Below are 19713 nucleotides of genomic sequence, written 5' to 3' on the forward strand. Positions count from 1 at the left end.
ATTTTGATAATGAAGAAGGGGCAGAACTGGCAAGTAGACAAGTACAGCCAGAGACTGAACATCAAGGTGTTTTCACTTTAACAAGTCAAAAAGACATTTCGGGCTAACACTGTAATTTCCCACAGGAATGTACCATCTATATGTGAGTATAAGCCGACCCGAATATCAGCTGAGGAACCTAACTTTACCACAAAAACTGCATTAAAAATATGCTGGAAAACTGGGCTTATACAAGAGTATATGCCGTATTGGGGAAGAAAGCGGGAGATTTTTACATCTTATGGAGATTATGATTATACGCCTGACATGAGACTTACAGAGCAACGCAAGGACTGGGGCTGTCTGTCCCTCCACTAGGGATGAAGGGACTGTGTAATGAACTTAAACAAATGTCTTAGTCATAGGAACAGTCACACACCATGAAAAAAAAAACCACTCCAAACTTAAACTTAAAACTACCCATAATTTAGGCACTTTAATTGTTATAGTTCATAGCAAGGAATACTATGTGGCATACACTTTTATTTTCATACAATTTAGCATCCATGATCTATTTATTAAAATGAAATGCTTAGATAAAAATCTAAAGTGCCATTTGCTTAAAATGATACAGATGGCTAAAATGTACCCACCACTGTTAGGAGTGTTTCTTTGGATTATGGTTTGTGCTACTCGGGGATTCCAATAGGGTACATAATAGTTGATTGGGTACATAATAGTTGAGTGTCAGCAGCTAACTACAAGGCTGGAGGTTCCAATCCAGCTAGAGGGGCCTCAGAAGAAAGGCCAAGTGATCTCCTTATAAAAGATCACAGCCACTGAAAAGTCCATGAAGTGCAGCTATGCTTTAAAAAAACAGGAGGGGGCCTGATGTCAAAAGAGACTCAAGAGCAATGTGGTTTTTGACTAGAGGTATGGGCAGGACACACTGTACAATGCTGTCACAGGTCTCAAGCCTCATTCTTCTTCACTGCCTCAGGATTAAACTATCACAATGATGCTTCTTTTGGTTTAAGCTTGAGAGTGTTGAATTAAAACTACCAATCTAGGTAATGTCCACAGTCCAGTAATTTATTTTAAATTTGAGTAATTTCAAATTTCACAAACAAAACTGAAGAACAGCAATATTTTGTTTGAATTCTCTCTTCTGTACACTCAGTGATCTAAAACACCACAATATCCAACATACACAAACCTCAGGGAAGGGTTAGTAAATACACACAGATTGGAATCATGGTGCTCTCTTTGCTGCTGAATGGAATGATCCCACAAAAAAAGCACAGAATACAGCACACAACATAAGGGCACCTATTACACATGAAGTGAGCAAAACACACTAGCATTTCTCTATGCGTAATGGGGAAACCTGCATAGGTTAGAGGGCCTTTTATGCTCATTTTAAAATCAGGCAAGTTGTTGGTATGCATTTTTCAAATAATTTGGAGAGCAGTGCAATCCCGTGTGGGCTATACTGATTAGTGTCGTCTTTGTTGGCAGTGACAGTCTTGGGTGGTCACATACCATTATTGTTGATTCAGCTTTTCTTTGCATCAGAGACTTAAATGCATTTAGACAATACATATTGTAAGCTGTTTACATACACTAAATTTAAGAGATTCAATATTAGAGTTTGTTTTTCTTTAAACACTACAGAGTGCAAATCAGATTCTTCACAACAGATTGAATAATAAGCAGTTCTTCAAAGAATGAGAGGGGAAGACAAAAGCTCAAGTGAATAAAAACATTGAAACTATTCCCCTTTGAAAATAAATTCTAAGATGATGCGGAATGTGAAATAAGATTTAACATAGGTGATCCAAGTTTATAGTTAGAAACAAAAAGTAGTCCTTCATGAAACAAAGGTTACAAGAACGTTGCCTTTTTGTTGTTGTTGTTCCTCCCGTTATCAACTGGGATGCGGGTAGAGATGGTATTTCATTCGGTACGAAAATAGGCGACTACAAGATCAGCTTTCCATCTTACATGCTGTAGCCAAAGCCAGGCTGTGGCTGCCCATAGGGTGGTGCAGTATAGCCATAGCCAAAAGGTGCCTGGGAAGGGACTGTAACATTGGGTCCTGCTGTCAGCATCAACTGAGGCTGGCCTACAGAAGAGAAAAAGGGGAGGAGGGGGCAAGGGAAATGGTTAGTACTGCTGGTCAACAACAGCGCAGCCTCTTCTACCACACTGGAGAATGAGATGCAGGAGGGGTGTTTGTGCCTGTTACAATGGAAGAGATGACAGTATCACGCAATGAAAAGTCTTGCCCAAAAAAACAGATACCAAGGACTGAGGGTCAGAACTATGAGTTACTTCCTATCATTGAAAGCAATATGTGTGTATGGATTGGGATAACAGTTGTATGAGCCCCTAATAAAATGTTAAAAAAGAAAAAAAAAAAAGAAAGCAATATGTACAAAGATGGAGTGGAAAGGGGGAACCAATTACAAGGATCTACATATAACCTCCTCCCTGGGGGATGGACCACAGAAAAGTGGGTGAAGGGAGACATCGGACAGTGTAAGATATGACAAAACAATAATAATTTATAAATTATCAAGGGTTCATGAGGAAGGGGAAAAATGAGGAGCTGATATCAAGGGCTGAAGTAGAAAGCAAATGTTTTGAGAATGATGGCAACAAATGTACAAATGTGCTTGACACAATGGATGGATGTATGGATTGTGATAAGAGTTGTACGAGCCTTCAATAAAATGATTCAATAAAAAAAAAAGCAGTATGTATAAAGATGCTTGAAAAGAGATGTAGCTGATCACAAAACCTGGAGAAAACCTGGCTTATTTGGAAGGAGAAAGCACATAGAACCCTTCACTGCCCCTGTAAAACAAGTACTCATAACCTACGATGAGGATATAAATCCAGAGAAAGAATTATTCTCTCAGCACAAATGACCTCAGGTCAACCTAAATTGTCTTTAGTGAGCAAATTCTTTTTGGGAATCAGCAGTTTATAAACTCACTTCTAACCCTGACATCCTGAAATTCTAAACCTATTTTTTGGGTGCCCTACAACACCCTCTTCCGTAAACACTCAGAAGGCAAGCTAAACTAGGAAGCACTGCTCCCCAACCCATCTTGCAGCTGCTGTATTTGTCCCCACCGTTTCCTATCTCAAATGGGCTTCCGAGTCACTGACCCAGAAGCATCTCAAACATTTTGCTCTCCCTCTCCACGCTACGGAGACAGACTAAATTTACCTTCCAACTTTGTCAGAACTATCCTCCCCTTGAATTCCCAAAGCATTTTTCTATCGTAAAACAAACACCAAGCCATAATGTCTACATTGTCCTTTCCTGTAGCAACTTGAAATGTAATAGTTATATCGTTTCTATGCCTTCCCCTCCTAATAATTCATGTTTTGAGTTACACCCTTCAAATTCATTGTTTAGATGAATTTGTTCACCAAGTATGAAATATGAAGGAAGTAGTTCAGACACCCATGTATAAGAAATTCTCTTGAGAGCCTGAAGATCCTTATCTGTCTGAGCAGCTCTCCAAAGAAGTGTTTTTGTCCCAGTTTAGACTTTAAAGGATGTGTTCTTTATGTAACAAATTTTAAAGACAGCTTTTGTATTTCTTCTCATCTTTCAATTCTTTTGAACATTGAATTAATTAATGCCGCTTTCCTCAGTAATGATGAACATTTAATCAAACAGAAACTAAGCAATATGGAAGTTTAAACTATGCTTTGAGACTTTCCTCCAGGTTAAGAATGTATGAGAATAATGGCAAGGCCTATTTACAACTGTTTCGGGTTAAAATTGATGGTAGGCAGAGGGAGTTCTTCACACTTTGGGAGTTACATTCTTTTAGGCTGGATAAGCAGTATTACCATAAACAATAGGTTGAGTCTCTGTAGCTTGTTCCTCTTCTTTCCTCAATGATTCTGAAGCATCTAATTTATCCACCTGGGAAAAACAGGTAATGTTAATTATCACTGTATAAATACTATAAACCTAGGTTTATGGCAGAAAGTGGAAAAGCCTTAGTATGTTAAATTCTTTCAAAATAAAACAGACTAGAAAGAACATTCTCAGCCCCACCCCACCCCACCCCACCCCCCGGCCAAGTTCAATGGCAATGGTCATAATTCAGTCAAGGTGGTTTTCAGCACTGTCATTATAAACCCTCAAGGAGGAGGGATTTATAAATGCCATAAAAGCTCACGCCAGGCTAAAACTGGGCATGCTAGGATGCAGCCTGAAGGAAGGAGAAAACGAGAAGGAACCACTTTATTCAAACCGTATCAAAGATAGTAATAGTGAACTCATGAACAGGCAGGACTGCCCTCCCCCAAAAAAATGGTAGTCAAAAAAGTGAAATTAAGTCCAATGACTGAACAAGTATTTATGCAGAATGAGCTGTATTTTGCCAATTGCCCACAGCTTCTGCTGATAATGGTTACAGGGCTGGATTGAAATATAAGATCCAAGTGGCTCCATTGTCATCTTTTAAAAATCTAAAACACCGGCTGCATATTTTAATGTTACATGGTTCTACATTCTAAGAAGCAATTAGAAAAGTCTGATTTTGCCCCAACTTCTTTGAGGAAGTAAAGTTTTGCTTCTAATTAGGCCAAAAGTAAACGGCTATTATATGCTGCTACTACAAATCAAAGTGGATAGTATGAAGAGGAAACAATACTGTAGAGGAGGCTAGATGTATTGATGGTGAAAGTAAAGAGCTCTAAGATGTAATTCCTTATAATGACTAGCTATGTGACCTTGGGCAAACCACTGCAGTGACCCTCAACTTTATTTCTCTATGTAATGAGGTGCCCTAGAGGTGTCGTGGGTTACATGTTGGGTTACAAAATGCAAGATCAACAGTTTGAGCACCACCAGCTGCTCCTCAGGAGAAAAATGAGGCTTTCTACTCCTCTTAAGAGTCTGGGAAAACCCCCAGGGTCAGTTGTACCCAGTCCTATAGAGTTGCTATGAGTCAGAATCGACTTGATGGACAGGCTTCTACTCCCATAAATATAGTTACAATAGTTACGGTCTCAAAAAAACCCCAGGGTCAGTTGTACCTTGCTCTGAGTCAGAAGTGACTCAATGACAACAAGACGAGTTTGGATGTAATAAGAAAGTTTTACAAATTCTTTCACAGCTAACGTGTCTGTAATTCTACAGAAAAGTGATTCTTGAATCCCTGGATTAGGTAATGGTCACTATACACTTCCATTTGTATATGTTTTTAAACTGCATATAAAAGCTAGAACCCACCAAGGCTTCATGCTTGGTCTAGCATTATGACGCTATGCTAAGTAATAGTAAATTCCAAATTTCAATGTTACTCACTACCATGGTTTTCAAAGTCCTAGTGTGCTGGGTAAGGTGGGAACATTTTCTGTATATTCATGGAATGTTCCTCAAAAGAAATAAACCTTCAAAATGCAAAGTAGATGTGTACACATCAAAAAGAGTTATAAAAACTAGGTCCTAAAATAAGCTATAACAGTGCCTTGTTTTCATTAGAAATTATTTAAAATAGTGCCTTTAAGTTTTCACATAGGCCATTAAAATTTGGACAGCATTTTATATGCATTTTTATTGCTTTGAGTTGAATTCAATATACACCTTTTATTGATTTTGTCAGGGAACTGAAAAGTTTGATAAAAGTAATCTTAGGTAAACTTCGAACACCTTCAGATAAAATGTGGTTTTCCTACCTTAGGAAGATAAGTTTGTTTTTGAACACTATTGTCCTATTTTCTAATCTAAATGTTCAGGGTCCCAAATTATCCTAAGAAACAAACCACATACTATTATGATGTCTCATAAAAATACCCAGTTTTTGGCACCAAGCTAACAATCAAAATGATTAGTTATAAAACACAGTGTGCCATCAAGGTTCACTGAGATTTTGTTAGGCTAGTCCAGGGGCAGGGAACACCTAGCTAATATCACAGGCTTCACCAAAGAGCAGCAGTTCCAGCCATCACATTAGGGGTGAGTTAATTGTTTGACTAAATATAGAAAGTTAATTTTTAATTTGACAATTGGTATGGCCTATGAATGATGTTATAAATAATCCCAATGGCCCTTGGCAGAAAAAAGGTTTCCCATTCCTGACCTAACCAGTACTCAAAAGTTAGGTAATGAGGTTATCAGGGGGAGAGGGGAAAAAAAGGATGCTTATGTATTAGAAACTTTTTTTTTTAAAGAAAACTTCTTTAACAACTAACAAAAACAAAACCCTACTACTGCATAATACATTTCCAGATTCTCAAAGTAAAGACACTTAAGTGAACATACATGTTGAAAAGTTAATGTCTGCGTCAGATGTTGGAATGCACAAGTCCTATAACCAAAGTACATGGAAGAGGAGAAAAGCTAGCAGTATCAGAATGCTCAAGGATAGACAAAGGCAAGGTGGGCATGTGACACACACCCTACTGGAGTAGCATCAAGCTAAGCAAAATACTAACAATGTACCTACGTAATGGGACAGCTCTGGGACAGCAACATTTTCACTGACCCAATTTAGATCGCTCCAAAAAGAAGAGCAGAGAAGGCATTTATGAACACAAGCTTTTGTTAAGATCTGTAACAAAAGTTTCTGATCCTTGGATTAAAAGGGAAAAAATAAAATGACAGGTAAGCATGTCACTGAGTTCAGCTGCATCTGCGTAATTTGGAAATTCATTAAAATTTAAAAGGCTTTTCCACAAAGACTGCAATATGCTGCAGAGGAAAAGTTAACATGCAGTCAATTACTTTGGTGTATGTGTGCATGAAAAAAGGGCAAAAATACTAAAGCAAGAGTGAGATCGGAAGACAACTTGCTATACAGGCTCTCAAGAAACACACACATCCCACAGCAATGCTTTTAAGAGCTTCAAAAGTAGTATGATGTGATTGCAATGACTGGTGTACATGCTTTATTTAAAACAATGCGTAACGCTGCAGTTCCATTACCAGCTTTTCACACACGCCTTCTGTCTTGCTTACTAGCTGCTGAAGGGCCTCACACACAATGCACTTTACTCAGGTTTGCCCTAAGTTCCAGTGGTGACTGAAATTTGGTTTAATATAAATCCCAGGGCACTTCCCGCTGATTCTTTTACGTTTTATTTCAACTCTCCTCTACGTTCCCACTCTTCCCTAACCACAATTTGTCCCAGACACAAGTCTGTAATAACCTTTCATTTATATTATGATGGAGACAAGCCAATGAAGGAAAGTAGCAAACAAATGTGACTAAAAAATTTGATGGGCTTGGACAAGCCAACTGACCGGGAAAGGCAAATTTTAGGTAGCTTCAGAGATGTGTCTTTATTAAAGAAAACCGAAGTTTATAATGCTTCATTCTATATAGAAATACCCCATGTTGCTCAGCAACAAATAACAGCAAGCTTGGCTCTCATGCTGATTCCTCTTGACAATGGACTAGCACCATAAGAACTGGACACCTGGAAGCACAGGAGCAAAGTCTCTTCGGAAGCAGCTAGTATACCTCTTGTATCTACTTTCAGCAAAAAAAATTAGTAAGAATCAAGAGATCAGAAACTGGATCACAGTCCTTCAATACCAAAAAGAAAGGGGGGAAAAAAGAAAAGGGGAAAAAAAGCCCACAATGCTTTTTAGGGCATGGATATGTTTATATAAATTCAACAACTGTCAGGCAAGCTCACAAAATAAAACCAGAGGCTGTTTTAATTTATTTCAAATAGTAAGAAAATCCTATTAGGGTCCAGATATCCTGACAGGGAAGAGAAATTTCCTGAAACTTTGGAATTAATATAAAAAAAACTCACCACACTGGTTTTAATAATATGTTTAAAAGAGACTGTGAACCAACTACTGATTAGCCTCCTGCCCTTCCTAAAGCCTACTAGCTGATTAGTAGTAGCAAACATCTACTAATGTCCTACAGCTCTATGATAGTTATGTTTCAAGGGACTTGCAGAGGCTTTAGTGAAAATTTATTGGGGGAGGGGGGAAGCAGCAGCAGCAGTGTAGAAAAGGAAGGGGGAAAAAATCATGCAAATTCCTTAGACTTAGTCCTCCAGACTTAAAGATGGAAAAGAATCAACTTTCACCTTTTCCTTTATTGCATCAACCTGCAAAGGAATTCAGAAGGTGCAGCTTAGAAAAAAAATCAAATTTCATATTGAGCATAAAAAGGTAGAATGAGCAACAAAGCTTTAGGGGAGAAACATCTAACCACTAAAAAAGGTTTAAGAGAAGTGAAAACAAAGGGCATACTGGAAGCAAAATTTAGATTAAAAAACAACAACAACATCAGAGCTTACTGCAGAAGAATTTACTATGGTCAGTGTGAAAGAAAGCGGTGTGATCTCTAGTAAAATGTATAGCACTTGGTTAACAGCAGCCGAGAGCCAAGGTCTCACAAGTTGACATTATGCATGAGAAGGGAAGCTTCTTTACCAATGGCTAGCATAAGACAATTTTCTTTCACTCTCTTACACTGAACTTTTAAATAGTTTACACACAGAAAATGTTATTTTTTTTAAATGTAACCATGTGTTATGGTATACAATTAGATGGTATCTTAAATTAATAATTTGCACGCTGGATAAATAATTTGTATGCTGGAGTTTGTTAACGGTTTTTCTTTAAGCATGCTGAAGAGATCACATGCCAGACTTTGATTTTAAGTATGTTTTGTGTTGAGGAAATGGATTCTTTAAGGATCATTATTAAAGGATTTACAGCAAGAAAGCTAGTAACTGTTGAGAAGTGAGACAAATACTTTAAAAAAAACAAAAAAACTCTAAAATCAAAAAGGGATGCTTAGAAGAATAGTAAATTTTACAAGGGGATTATAGCCCCAGCATGTTTAATATATTGTTAAGAAAGATGTGGCTGTCAACCTTTTGTAACAATTAAGTGTTAAACTATGAAAAAAATGTGGAGCTTAAGAGCATAATAAAAATATACATTCAGCTTCCCAAAGAAAATAGGCATTAAAGTTAAAAAAACAAACAAACACCCCAAATAAAAGGAATCTACACTATCCATGCTAATTGTTAGGGACATCAAGTTTTAAGAACTAATTTAAGGGAAATATACTAATTAAGAAAAATATTTTATCAAATGTTTCTTTAAAAACAAAACAAAGTAAGAGCAAACATACAAGACAGAAATTAATAGTTAACCCTTAGATATACATTGAGGGCAAACAATCAGAAATTGTGCTTATTTTTCCTTTTCAATCAGTGTCATTTGTCAACTATTAAAAAGTAGGACACAGACACCAAATATATTATGATCAACTAAATGACTTACTTGTAGAGAAAATAAAAGTTTGTGTGCAAACTTTTATGTAACTAGTCCTGTTACACCTAGAGGAGCCTTTACCTTTGTCAAGTACTCCTTCATAACCTGGATGAAATAGGGCATGGCAAAATCCATGATATTGTGCCTCCATGCCGTTTCCAGGACAACGTCTGGCCTTAAAAGATCGTAGCAGGTGAAGAGACAAGCTCCAAAGCACTCTCTTTTTCCTTCCTGCAGAAACCACTGTAGGAGCTCTTCAGCCAGCTCAGTGTCTTTAGACTCAGAAGCATACTGCATTGCATCCTATGCAGAGGAAACGACAGCCAAACATTACTCATTACACTCCGCACAGCATATCAAGTAAAAAGCACCTACAGTTACTGCAAGTGAGTACAAAGTTTGAAAAAATAAAGAGTAGACATGCTCAAAATACATATTCTTGAAAGAACATCAAATTTATCACCTAAATAGAGGTTTAAATAAATTCTCATTTTCTAGAACATAACCACATATGCCATCAACACACTGATTACCCAACTCCCCACCCTGACTGTATCACCTTGTAGAGGCTGTCTTTCTTGCACAACTCCACGCTCTGCTTCCAGCGATTGTTGCCTTTGAAGAGATAAGCAGCAATTCTCCTGAACTCAATGAGTTCATGTTTTTCTAAACGCTGAGCAAGTGAGATATTGTCAAAGTTGTCATAAGCATCTATTGATGTTCGCAGAGCCTAAAAAATAAAGGAAATCAAATAAAACAATGAGGTTTTTATTCTAGTTTAACAATATTTCATTCTCTCTAGATAACAGAACCCAAAAGACAATTTGTAATATAACAGTACAGACTTAAGCAGATTACAAAGTTATTCGTGAATAAGTATTAAAGTTCCCAAATTTTAACTTTTTAACAATAACAATAAAGCCCTCAAAGATCCTACGATTTCCTAAAGGCATAGTATTCTCCCAAGGCTTTCGGTCTTAAGGACTCATGTGAAGGGTTACGGAGTTGGAAGATTTCTAACTGAAGGGGAAGCTTATATGCTCCCGAGAAACTCTTGATACTATCCAACACAATTCCTCAGTCATACAGATCTGCAGGTAGTCTGAACGTCAAAGAACATCAAGCTGACTCTAAGGGAGAAAACAAAAGCAACTTAACCCTAACTCTAGTTTAACTTTTGTTTTCATGAAAATCCATCACAGGGAATACTTGAAGACAAATTCTAACCAGAATCTATGCAAATCAAATAGTAAATAAGTAATGCATCTACTAAGTTCCGTGGTCTATTTGAGATCTGAAAGACTTTTCAGACTCTACCTATAAGCTAGATGTTCGGGGACAAAGCAATAACAACTTTTCCAAAGACACATGATTTAAGCAAAATTCTGTACACTTGGCACTTATGAATAAATTACCAAACTTGAACATTTCAATGAATTTAAATCCTACAAATACTTATGACCTACTGCCTACAATCCTAAAGGAAGACTGTTTTTGTCAAACTGTAAAACATACTAACTTGATAAACCAACTATAACCTGAATTTTGAGAACATATGAAAGAATCAAAAAGTTTTACCTGATAATCCTCTTCTGTAATAAAGAGGTTGTTCAGAGATTCATTCACAGATTTGTTGTTATGGTTCTGAACTGACCGTAGGTATGGTTTCACCAGTGGTAGCTGTTTTACCTTTAAAATAAAGAGTTTGTTACAAATATAACACATCATCAATGTGGATGCTCAACACCGTGGTTACAGGTTGTCCAAATATCAGCCCGACTCAGCGATGCCCTTCCATTATTACCTTGCTGAAATAATTGACTGCACGAGTATGATCCAATCGTGGAGAGAGCACCATCAGCAAATCATTTAACAACAGAGGCTTGAATTCTAAGTAGAACTGTATTGCTCTATAGTATAGTTCCACATTGGCAACCTAAAACACAAAAGATTCATACATAAGCCAGAGTTCCTTCTTACTGTGCTCTCTCCTGAGGTTTTTACCTTCTGAAGAAGGTACACACCTTGGTAATGATATCTTTGAACTGCCCTTCTTTCCATGCATCAGTTGGATGATTCATCATGGTAATTATAGCATTATCATATTCTTCATACTTGTCATATAAAAACACGAGTTCTGCCCAAAGATGAGCTTGTTCTGCAGCTCTTAGCACCTGAATAAGAAAGAATCAATTACTTTGATGCCTGCCTTTAATTCTAGTTATGGATCTAATTATACCCCCACACACACACAGGGATGGGGGGTGGGAGAAGGTCACATATAAGAATGTTTTAGCTACTGAGTTGCCTCACATTATTAAAGACAGGTTACCTTAGGTATATTCACTCTGGACCAGAACAGCTCCAGGTGCTCCCTCATTTTCTGTGGCTTAAATTTAGAATACAGAATAGCTAATTCGGTGAACATCCCCATGTGAGCTCGCTCAAGTCCCAAAGCTGCTTCCAACATAGTGATCAGTTCTTCAAAATATCCACGATCCTAAATAAGAAATCACAGTTATTTAAGATAATACCAGTGGCAAAGGATCTCGGTTCATAGAAAACATTCTTCTTCGTTACCTGGTAATAGTTGATAAGTTCCTCTAATTCATCTGCATGTACTACAATATGAAGCCCACACATCTGAGCCAGTCGGAACTCTTTCCCATCCACACAGGCAAAGCAGACCTAGAATAAACATTTCCATGATTTGATCTCAATATTTAATAGTTGTTTAACTCAATTAGCCATTTTAAATAGCATGTCCAACTAGATCTTAAATCTTCCTTCAAAATAGTGCTTAGATCACCTCTTTCCATGTCCTGGTGCTATTGGCTTTCCTTGCTCCGTCAACAGCTGCCTGATATTCACCCAGGTGAACAAGGGTAGATGCCAGGCGTCCAAAATTAGAAACATTATTGTACAACAACTTAGCTGCATCATACATTTTTTCATCGTAACAACGGTCACCAACCTGAAAAAGAGACAACTCCAATAAGATATTCACTTCAGCTTACTCATCTTTACAACTAAATAGTATAAAGCCTAAAGATTTACCTAAAGATTTTCCTTGGGAATCTGTTGATTCTAGTGTTACAGTTACTCAACTATTGATTCAAAAGATTTTTGTTTTGTTTTTGTATAAATCAGAACAGGGAACTCACTTGTTGGATATGAGCATTGTTTGGCCCATTGATGAACTCTTCTAACTCTGCAAGACGGTTTGTTTTAGCCAGTGCAAAGATCAATTCAGTCTCCACATAGGACTCCCGAGCCTTCTTTCGGGCCATCTGCAAATATTTCACAAGTTCTTCCCAATTGCCTATGTTCAAAAAAGAAAAATACAAATATGAAATACTAAAACCACAAATTTAGAGCAATTTAAGATCGCAAAAACTCCCTATTACCATGGCCAATTGTTTAGTTTCTTTTTTCCTTAAAGTTTAAGTAGCATGTTGCATATCTTTTTTATCTGGAGTAAGATGGAGAGATCTAAAAAGACTAGAGTAACCATGCAGCTTTCTTTTTGAATGAGGTTTTTCTCTGTTTTGTTGTAGGTGATGGATTTTTTAATTTCTTGTTGTTATTGCTTTTTGAAGGGTGGGGATGTTTTTCTGTGCATGAATTCTGGGATGAGTGCATCTATGGGGACAGTATTGAATTAATGGTCACCTGGAGGGTGGGGGGGGGGCATGTGACCAGAGAGACTGGGGGAGCATAGGGAGCAAACAACCATGAGTAGGAAGGTTCTAAAATCATTTGTGGTAATGACTGCATAACTCTTAATATGATTAAACAACTGAATTATATGTTAATGTGAAATATATGCCAAAAAAACTATTTAAAAAAAAAGTCACCATGTAGTAGCTAACTCTTATTGCTTAGCGTAATCACAGTTTAGGTACATTTTCTGAAGTCTTAAATGCATACAGAAGTCATACCACTCGTATTGGCAGCCTGAACAACTTCCATGTAGGATGAAGGATCATCTGCTTTGATGTAAGAATCAATGGCTTCCTTCACCATTCCTTTCTGCAACTGGGCTTTTGCAAGCTGACTCCAGACTGCTGGTTCATTGCAACGTTCAGCAAACTCATATGCCCGATCCAAATTTCCAATATGTTCAATCAACACCTACACAAATAATTTTAAAATCAGGGTTAAAATAAAATCAATCACTCCCATTACTCCAAGTGCATATACACTTTGTGCATTTTCTGCCTCTTCTATTACCAAAGTAATAAATTATGTTTACGCTCACACGACCATACATGTACTGAATAAGAAGACTGTAGGTTTACCTGAACTGCAGAAGTATTGACATCAAATTTCCGGAAAATAGCAAATGCTTCTTCAAATAGCTCATTGCTAATGGCAATATTAGCAATATCTGGGGCATCATAATTATCCAAGCGGTTAATATATTCCATAACACGTGTACGGTCAGCCTTAATTGCAGTGAGGATGAGGAGATTTTGCAGATTCCTTCAAGAAAAAAAGAACTTTTGGATACAATTTTAAAATATCAACTCACTCATCATAGAAATTAATAACTGTGGCTATAAAGGTTTTGTATCTTTTGGGCCTTAGAAGGCAGATAAGGAGGAATGGGAAATGTCTCTAAACTTCCTCTTTGCTCCTGATCTAAAACCACTGCCATTAAGTTGATTCTGACTCACAGCCAACCATTAGCAGGGTTTCCAAAGCTGTAAATCTCTATGAGTTAGTACCATCTTTCCCCCTCATAGTAGCTGAGGGTTTGGAACTACCATCCTGGTGCATGGTTAGCAATCCAGCACTACCTCCCACTTACCCACAACCTATAGTATAAGACACATTAGAAATGCTCCTGTGCATTTCTGAGGCTGTTCATCTTTACAGGAGCATGCAGCCTCATCTTTCGCCTACAGGCACCTGACTGGTGGCCCCCCTCACAGCATACCTGTGTTCACTGAAGACAGAATTATCAAGGACAATTTTCTCCAGCAGTTCAATGAGTTCATTGGGAAGGTCAGCAGTCATAAAAGCTTTGACAGTTACTGACACTTCTTCAGGATCCTGAGTCTCAGACAAGGCAGTCTGCACAACCTACAGAGGATTATAGGAACAAAGAACTGAGACTCAAATTTTTAAAAAAGTTTTTTAAAGCCCATTGGGCTCTTATTAAGTCTTGAAATGCAAAAGAGATTAAAGGGGAATAGTGTACCTTTTAATTTACAATTAAAAGGCCTGGGTACATTTACATATGCACCCACACAATGTGCACTTCTGACTCTGTTAAAAGTATCTGAACATGTGGTTCAGTCCTCCACTTGCTTAAACATTACCCATACTAACCACTCCTTTGGTTGCCTACATATAATTCAATTATATCAATATGACATTATATATTCAGTAATTTCTTTACTTTTAGCTATTTACATAGCCTGCAACGAATCTTTTGTTCCAGAAAGCTTGCATCTAACTCATTAATTTCTCTTAAAAAAGCTTCCAGACACGAGCCAGTCAGGGTGCGATGTAGCAACGATGAAAAATACAACTTTCCTCTAGTTCCTAAATGCTTCCTCCCTGCCCCCACTATCATGATACGAATTCTACTGTGCAAGTCTGGCTAGACCAGAGGATTACACTGGTACAGATAGGAACTGGAAATACAGGGAACCCAGGGTGGATGATCCCTACAGGACCAGTGCTGTGCGTGGCGATACTGGGAGGGTAGAGGGAGGGTGGGTTGGGAAGAGGGAACCGATTAAAAGGAACTATATGTGACCTCCTCCCTGGGAGACGGACAACAGAAAAGTGGGTGAAGGGAGACGTCGGACATGGCAAAATATGACAAAATAACAATTTATAAATTATCAAGGGCTCATGAGGGAGGGGGGAGCGGGGAGGGAGGGGAAAAATGAAGACCTAATGTCGGGGGTTTAAATAGAGAGAAAATGGTTTGAGAAAGAATGTACAAATGCGCTTTACACAATTGGTGTGTGTGTGGATTGTTTTCCTTTTAATAACAATACATTCTAAAAGCATGTCTTTTGATAAATTTAACATATATGCATTTATAATTTTAATTTTCATTGACTTTTTACTGTCTTCAGTTAAACACCATTAGAGTACATTTATGTATGTAATGAAGGAAAAGGTTTTATTCCCAAAACCTTAAGTCTAATTAATTAAAACAGATGAGCCTTACGCATGCTCACCAATTTTACCTGGTCAATTAGGGGTCTTCTGTAAGGATTGCTTTCCAGTAACACACTACCCCACAATTCTGGATCCTTTCGGCGAACCAGGTAACGAGAGAGGCTTTTGAAGAGAGAATTTTCATTGCAAACCTAAATAAGATGTTAAAGATTAATCTTAAGGTAAAAAACAAAGGTTTTAATAGACTGAGTTTTTTTTTTTTTTAGAACGCTAGCAGGTGGAAGGCTTCAGACTGACTTTATTTTTAAATGTTTAAGCAAATCTCATTGTTTTATTCACAGGGTTTCAGCAGGGAGGAGAGGAAAAGTAACGCACCCCTCTTGTATCACATATATGACATTGACTTAAGCTACACCTCAAAATTTTCCAGTTAAAATCAAACCAACATTAAAACCATAGTCACAGGGAGATGGGGAGGGGGAAAAATGAGCAGCTGATGCCAGGGGCTCAGGTATAAAGCAAATGTTTTGAGAATGATGATGGCAACAAATGTACAAATGTGCTTGACACAAGGGATGTATGTATGGTTGTGATAAAGAGTTGTATGAGTCCCCAATAAAATGATTTAAAAAAAAAAAAGCATAGGCGCTAATTTCTTTTCAAAAGCACCTTGATATTGTGTCTTTTCCTGGACTTGCTATTTCTTGATGTTTATAATTATTCACAAAGTTCTTTAAAGCACCTGGTCTTTTAGGGAGCCCTGGTGGCATAATGGTTACTCATTTTGGCTGCTAACCTCAAGGTCAGCAGTTTGAAACTACCAGCTGCTCTGAGGAAGAAAAAGGAGGTTTTTTCACTCCTGTAAAAATCAGTCTCAGAAGTCCACAGGGACAGTTCCACTTTGTCTTTTTTTTTTTTTCCACTTTGTCTTATAATGGTCATTATGAGGTGCATCAACGTGATGAGCTGTCTTCTAAAAACTTTCCACATTACCTAAATCCATTCAGAAACCTTCCAAATTCATTAGCCTATTTTACAGCAGGTTAAAAAAAAAAAAGTATCATTCTTTCCCACGTGTTCAGCTGGCAATACTCACATTGATAAGCTCCAGATCACACTGGCCACGTTCATAAGCAACACATGCCAGGTGAGGGTCTCTCTTCTCACAGTACTTCCCAACCACCCGACTGTCATAGTAGGGGTTTTCACGGAGAAACCTCTCTGGGTTGTTGTTGCTGTCTATATAGATTTTGGCCAGTGCATTGTGAGTAGCAGGCTCCTCACAGCCTTCATGAATTCTGGCTTCTAGCCAAGGCAGAAGGAGTTTCAATCTAGTTTAAAAATAAAACAAATTCACACTTAAAACTGTGAAGTAACTTCACTCGAAAAACTCTGTTAAACCTACTGCCTATATGGATATGACACATAGAGTTAAACTGACCGTTCCTAACACTTGATGGTTATCTAGATTTTATATAAATTTTATTTAGGGCAGTGGTAAGATGGGAAAAGTATGAGAAACAGGCCACATTATCTAAAGTTCTTTTCAAATTTAACAAACTAGCATACAACTAAAGGAGGGCAACACCCTAAATGCATGCTGGGTGGGAAGAAAGTCCAGCAGCACTTAGAAGATGTTTAATTGTTTCAGCAGTCATATCATCATTCCACTAAGAATCAAGGTTTCACTAAGTGATCACTTTTATGTCCCAATGGTCCTCATGACTATTCACTTTAATCCATGACTTAAATATTAAAAACAGCCAGAGAAAAAAGGGAATATTTCATTATTTTGACAAAATTCAACTAGTTATTATTAATACATTCCCATTACAGTAAAGACACTAAATTCTTTTTATTAACAAAAGCAAATATCAAGCTACCATAAATATGTACAGCCCATGTCAAATGAAATACACTGCAGATCCTAACTCCAATTCTTAAATGAAAAATGCAAATACAAACCATGTATACCATTAAGAGGACAGCTAAATACAGTAACTTGGGTTAACTTAAGTCTCTAAATTCCAAAGGAATTCTTGATATCCTTTTATATAGTTACTGTAACTTCCTTCTATTATACAACTAATGTGGTAGTTACATAATCTCTTGTCAACTTCAGGATATTAAGAGCAAAGGGGTGGCATCTAGCCTGTGAGTCAGGTCACAGCCTGATGCCTCCTTATGGGCCTGGCCTTCTCATGAGGGTTATGCGAACTTCCTTTCTTCCTCCCTGGAGGCTGGATGCACTCTCTACCTACAGATTCCTGTTGACAGGCCACATGGAGCCAAACTGATAGCAGCCAAAGCCCTGGAGCTGGAGGAGCCACGTGGAGACCCACATGACTTTCGACCCACCTGTCTTGTGATCATCCTGCATTTGGCATTATTGTGAGTGGCTATGCGAGTCTGAAAAGGAATTTATGGACTAAAGTTGGACTTAAGGGCTAATAACGGACTTGATCTGGACTGGGCTGGGATGTTTTCTTAATATACAAATACTCTCTGATACGAAGCTCTTTCTTATAGGCATATGTCTGTCCCTGGATTTGTTTCTCTAGTCAACCAGTCCTAACACACGTAACAAACTCAGCCATGGCCTCAGCAATTCAGAAACACTAGCTCCTCAAAATGTTCCAGTAAAGAAGGCTTCATGGCCTAAATTAGTATTAGAGACTCTCATTCAACATTCTTTCAGTAGTCTAAGACATTAAAAAATAAAAACCAGTTTAACCCAGAGTTTACATACAGGAACCTGTCAAATTTGTAGAAATACTACACTACTTATCAATGATTAGTTTTAAATATACTAGCACCATACCTACCTAAAAGCCTACATGTGCTACCTACATATCACATGTAACTACTGTAAAACATGCAAAATGATGAGCCATGCCAACAGACTGCCTATGCAACGCATCAGCTTTAAAGTTTCAGGAAACAAATTTGTCACAGCTATTAGCTATCTTGCATCCAATTAGGGATGTTCATAGATTGCCCAAGTTGTACTGAATAGTTTTTAAGCAACTAACTATATATAACTAGTTATATTTTCAATCATTATCACACTAAGGAATATCATTATTTTTTAGTTAAAAAAGGTTACTATACCGGTTTCGTTTTTCAACCTCAGCAACAAGCTCGTCAGTAGAAAATTGACCTCTTACAACAAGAATCAAGTTTTTAATAACATCTTCAGAGCAATCAACATCAAGTAATCCTCCAATAACCACGGGAAGTCGACTTGGATTCACCTATAGCAAAAACAAATAAAAAGTCAAAGAATGCCAGTAAGCAAAGCAAACACCATCACTACCAGTCGCCACCAGCTGATTCCAACACCTGGTGCCCCAGGTTTCAGAGCAGACCTATGTTCCTTAAGTTTTTCGATGGCTGCAATATTTTGAGGTGGGCTCTCATCTGGTGATTTGTTGAGATGGTTGATTTGCACCAAGAGGAGTTTCAAGAAAACCAAAAACTAATTTCCATCTTTAAATACTTTTTTTTCCAAGTTATTTGGTAAAAAGCTAAGAGCCAAAATTTTAAACTAGAACTAGATTAATTTATCAAGAAATTTGACATAGTTAATTAGTTCCTGTGACGGCCAGGGATTATGTAAGCTAGATGAGTCAATTAAGCGGTAGCTTGATGGTCCCTCTTTGGGGATGTGGTTGCTTTGTATGAGGGCAGATTGAATGCCCCAGAAGAATTTATTTCAAAGGACGGCATTGACTCTGCAGCTCCAGGAGAGGGGCATATCTGATCCAAGCACACCGGTGCAGATAAAGGGGTAGGAGGAGATAGGAGCACATCCTGGTCCACCAGGCCGTGAGGACGATGTTCCCAATTATTTAGAGTAGCCAGGCCACAGAGAGAACCACATGGCTGGCCCCACTATGAGGCATGACTCCCCTCACTGACCCATGGCCCTACAGGGGACAGCACCGGAGACACAGTGTGGAAATTGCACCAGATCTGATCCCACCACACGGAGGCAAAACACGAAAGAGGTGCAACTGAACAGCAAGGGAATGGAGCCGCAAGGTCCACAGGGAATGTTGAAGGTGGACTTTGGGGCCAGGGCGTGATGCCCCAACAGACTGGACTGGAAAACACTCCCAAAGGCCAACAAATGATCCCTGAACTACAAGCTTTTCTTTCTTGTTGTGTTTTGCTTTTTGTCACTGGTTTGTTGTTGTTGTTGTTTTGTTGTATATTGTTGCTTGGTTTTGCTCTGTCTTGTTTTTGTGCATATTATTATTTCCGTAGGTCTGTCTAAATAAGATAGGCTGGATGAACAATCT

General features: G+C 38.0%; 1 protein-coding gene across 4 annotated transcripts in view; it reads right to left on the bottom strand.

Moving 5' to 3' along the window:
- Nucleotides 1-1050: 1050 nt before the first annotated feature.
- Nucleotides 1051-19713, bottom strand: part of CLTC (clathrin heavy chain) — a 63935-nt gene continuing 45272 nt past the window's right edge. For 2 of the 4 annotated variants that reach the window (XM_045299853.1, XM_045299852.1), the window contains 18 exons: nucleotides 18521-18663; nucleotides 16506-16740; nucleotides 15478-15600; nucleotides 14208-14353; nucleotides 13567-13750; nucleotides 13207-13399; nucleotides 12430-12587; nucleotides 12075-12239; nucleotides 11846-11953; nucleotides 11598-11765; nucleotides 11290-11439; nucleotides 11070-11201; nucleotides 10844-10954; nucleotides 9825-9995; nucleotides 9347-9568; nucleotides 8065-8085; nucleotides 3853-3928; nucleotides 1051-2104 (listed from right to left, as the gene is read on the bottom strand). In XM_045299853.1, coding sequence (XP_045155788.1) covers nucleotides 1980-2104; nucleotides 3853-3928; nucleotides 8065-8085; nucleotides 9347-9568; nucleotides 9825-9995; nucleotides 10844-10954; nucleotides 11070-11201; nucleotides 11290-11439; nucleotides 11598-11765; nucleotides 11846-11953; nucleotides 12075-12239; nucleotides 12430-12587; nucleotides 13207-13399; nucleotides 13567-13750; nucleotides 14208-14353; nucleotides 15478-15600; nucleotides 16506-16740; nucleotides 18521-18663 — 2631 coding nt within the window. In that variant the 3' untranslated portion in view covers nucleotides 1051-1979. The remainder of the gene's footprint in view (nucleotides 2105-3852; nucleotides 3929-8064; nucleotides 8086-9346; nucleotides 9569-9824; nucleotides 9996-10843; nucleotides 10955-11069; nucleotides 11202-11289; nucleotides 11440-11597; nucleotides 11766-11845; nucleotides 11954-12074; nucleotides 12240-12429; nucleotides 12588-13206; nucleotides 13400-13566; nucleotides 13751-14207; nucleotides 14354-15477; nucleotides 15601-16505; nucleotides 16741-18520; nucleotides 18664-19713) is intronic. The other 2 variants (XM_004707010.3, XM_045299854.1) reach the window with 1 other exon arrangement.

Source organism: Echinops telfairi, unplaced genomic scaffold, assembly GCF_000313985.2.
Source record: "Echinops telfairi isolate 266 unplaced genomic scaffold, ASM31398v2 ScPeMD7_7458;HRSCAF=8496, whole genome shotgun sequence".
NCBI classification, from domain to species: Eukaryota; Metazoa; Chordata; class Mammalia; order Afrosoricida; family Tenrecidae; genus Echinops; species Echinops telfairi.